Consider the following 3,373-nt stretch of genomic DNA (forward strand, 5'->3'; position numbering starts at 1 on the left):
GTCGATGCGTCGTTTGATGTATGCTGCTACATCTTGTGTTGCGTTCGCCTGTATACGAGAAATCTCAACCAAATCAGTGGTCACTTCATTACCATGCTTCATGTAGGACCCAAAAATCGCAAGGTTATTGTTTAACATGGAAAATTGATTTTCAATGACATCCACCATGGGTGCTTTTCTCTTTGATCCCTTTGATGAGGAGGTCTCACTTGTTGCCTGAGAGGGCGTAGATTGAGTATTGCTTGGACTATTAGTTGATTCGACATGTGGTCTAGGTGAGCGGGGAAGATCCTCATCAGGAGCATCGGGAGCATCAAACTCTGGCGGTTCTGGTATGTAATCCATGTTATTATCACTTAGATTGACACATATATTTTTCGTTGGGCCATGTCTGCTTGCCTGTCGAGGTGTCCTCCCCCCATTTCCAATAGCTCTGACATTCGACCACAACTCCTCATAAGGTCATAATTGTGGATGGAATTCACACGCCATTTACCAGCAGAAGGCTTTGCCTGTAACCAATAAAATGTCAATAAAAATATTAGTAATAATCCTTTGTTTAGGGTTTAAAGAAATGTTGTAAACATTATTAATTATGGTACCTGGATCAAGCTATCCCATACTTCGTCCTCTGCCTCAATTTTTTTACTGCTCTGGTTCCATGCAAAACCACTAAGACTAGAAAATAAATCGTGCACCTCCCTCCACCTGTCTTTCAAACTTTTTTGACGATTTTTGACATGATTTTTTGTTATGGTATGCATTCCAACCTCGTGTAATGCCATAACAATGTTGTTATAGCCCTGTGTGGTCCAACTACCATCAACTCTTGAACCTCGTCGTGCCTCTTCCACCATTGCACTTAAAAGTGCTAAGTCCATATCCGGGTCCACTTAGTAAAATCTGTCAAATTGCCTGATGAAACTGCAACAACATTTTTACCGCAATCCATCTAAAAATTGTAATAAAAGTTAGGGCCAAAGAGTAAGAAAAATTCAAAATACAATTTATTGCATAAAATTAATTGTTTACATAATGTTGCCACATTTCATTTTCTATATTGTCTCTAATATTGAACCTATCCTATAATCATCCTCATGAGGTTGAGCAGCTGAAACTTGTAAATCTTGTTCTAGCAATTCACGATCAAATTCTTCAATGAAAGAATCATCATTGTCCACCACGCGAAGAAAGTTATGGATAATACAACAAGCACAAACTATATTTGTCATAATGTTCAAAGAGTAATGTGGCTCAGTCCCACTAGTTATAATTGGGAACCGCTTCTTCAAAACACCAAAAGTTTTGTCAATTACGTTTTGGAACAACGAATGCCGATGATTAAACAACTCTCGAGCATTTTGTGGATGTTTTTTAGAGTACTCTTTTCAATGGTATCTAACCCCTCGATAAGGTGTTAATATTTTTCCTTTTAACACAAAACCTACATCACCAAGATAGTATTTCCCTACAAACATTGTGCAAATCATAATTAGTTCTGAAACGTCTTCAATAAAAATGGTTATGCAGACCCAAATACCTTCACTGACCTTCCGGAACAATAAGAGGATCCTCTCGTATCAATGCATTCTTTAGTATTCTTGAATCTGAGGTTGTTCCTTCCCACTCCGATTATTGACATTATGTCCAATAATGTGGAGAAATTTAGCAAGTTGTTCTTCCACGGTTGATCGATATGCATCCTTAACAAGTCTGGTTTGCCTAATTCGTTGACATAATTGAATGAATGCTTGTGGTCTCATGAAAATAATGTCACGAGAACGTTCAGTGTGCACCAAGTACTCCATCAGCTCTTGTCTGCGTCGCTCTTTTCGTGGTTCAAACTCGGTAATAGAGTCTGTTGTATCACTTAACATACGCAACAAATGTAATCCAAAAGCAATGATGCAAAGGATCATAAATGATGCAACTTTTGTGTTCTTTTGTATTTTTTCTTGCAGTTGTAAAATTAATTTCATGTTCGCACTCAGAATATTGTTATAAATTGCAATTGTTTCATCAAAATTTTCATTCTTATCGTCCTTAAAATGTGGCAGCGAATTGTTGTTGTTATCCATCCCAATAATGTTGACCTCCATAATACACAACCATGTAAAAAAATTATTCAAATGGTTGTACATAAGATTATAAATCTTACACATTAGTCATTATTGAGTTACCATACTAGTCACAATTATAGAGTTAGGGTTAGGCTTCTACTATTAGGTTAAGGGATAATGTTAGTATTATGGTTAGGGTTACTATTTATGTAAGAGATTACACAATAAATATAAAAAATGTAACTTAATTTTTTTATTAAAATAAATAACATTTTTTTTACTAATTGTTCTCGTCGGTTGACTCACTCGCCAGTTGACTCGAATGACAGTCTCTGGCCCGCCTATCTCCGCCTGAGAATCAGACTTCCTTGATTGAAGAATCTCACCTGCAAAGACAAATGGCTCCTTGACGACCGTTTGCACTCTGACGCTCAAGTCAGTACAGGGGCAAAGAAACAATAAGTGTATAAAGTAATTTCATTCTTCAAAATGGTGTACCTTGTTAGGGTTCTTAGCACCCTTTATATAGGTTGTAACTAGGGTTTGCTTCTGTTCTGTTACCCGTGTCTAGGGTTCCTTGGGGAATATCCCTGCCTCGCTATTACACAATCTTAGCATACTCTGGCACATAGGACTTCCCTTTACTGGAGTGCAACGACTAACAGAATGGCCGTCTACCAACTCATGCACCAATGCTGCGGGGCCATCTATTCTATGGGTGCCCTAAGTATTCAAGTGCCATGCATGCATGCCCTTAGAAACTCTAACCCTAATGGGCCTTAGCGTCTCCAAGGGTTCTTTACTTGTGTCGCGCCCGAATGCGCCATACACCCCACATGCAAGGATCCCTCGTGACTTAGGTTTTCTTATATCCAAGTGTTTCATCTGATAACTGATATGATTTATGGGGCCCACATTACGTGACCCATCTTTACTATCTGACACCAATGTCCGATGTTTGAGATCTTCCCTAGAATCGATGATTGAGGACTGGTCAGTACACTAATTACAACAAAATTGTATTTTCTACAACCTAAAAATAAATATAATGTAATTAATTATTTTTCTCGTAATAAATACCTTAATATTGTTTTAATTAATTTTCAAAATAGACCATAAACAAAAATAGCATACAATACGTTATTTAAATTAAAATTTAATTAAAATCATTGAAAAATATCTTGTGTAGAATTTTTACACAAATAAAACAAATATATAATTGTTTAAATTTTATATATTAAAATACATTTTGTTGATTTATTTAGTATATAAAATTCATATAAACATGATTTACATAAATATTTCAAGTGGAT

General features: G+C 36.3%; 1 protein-coding gene across 1 annotated transcript; it reads right to left on the reverse strand.

Annotated features, from left to right (window-relative positions):
• Positions 1-356: 356 nt before the first annotated feature.
• Positions 357-881, reverse strand: LOC137839078 (L10-interacting MYB domain-containing protein-like). Its single transcript, XM_068648207.1, has 2 exons — positions 603-881; positions 357-512 (listed from the first exon to the last, which is right to left on the reverse strand). The coding sequence occupies exons 1-2, from the start codon at positions 879-881 to the stop codon at positions 357-359; spliced, it is 435 nt and encodes a 144-aa protein (XP_068504308.1).
• Positions 882-3,373: the final 2,492 nt, after the last annotated feature.

Source organism: Phaseolus vulgaris, chromosome 3, assembly GCF_000499845.2.
Source record: "Phaseolus vulgaris cultivar G19833 chromosome 3, P. vulgaris v2.0, whole genome shotgun sequence".
NCBI classification, from domain to species: Eukaryota; Viridiplantae; Streptophyta; class Magnoliopsida; order Fabales; family Fabaceae; genus Phaseolus; species Phaseolus vulgaris.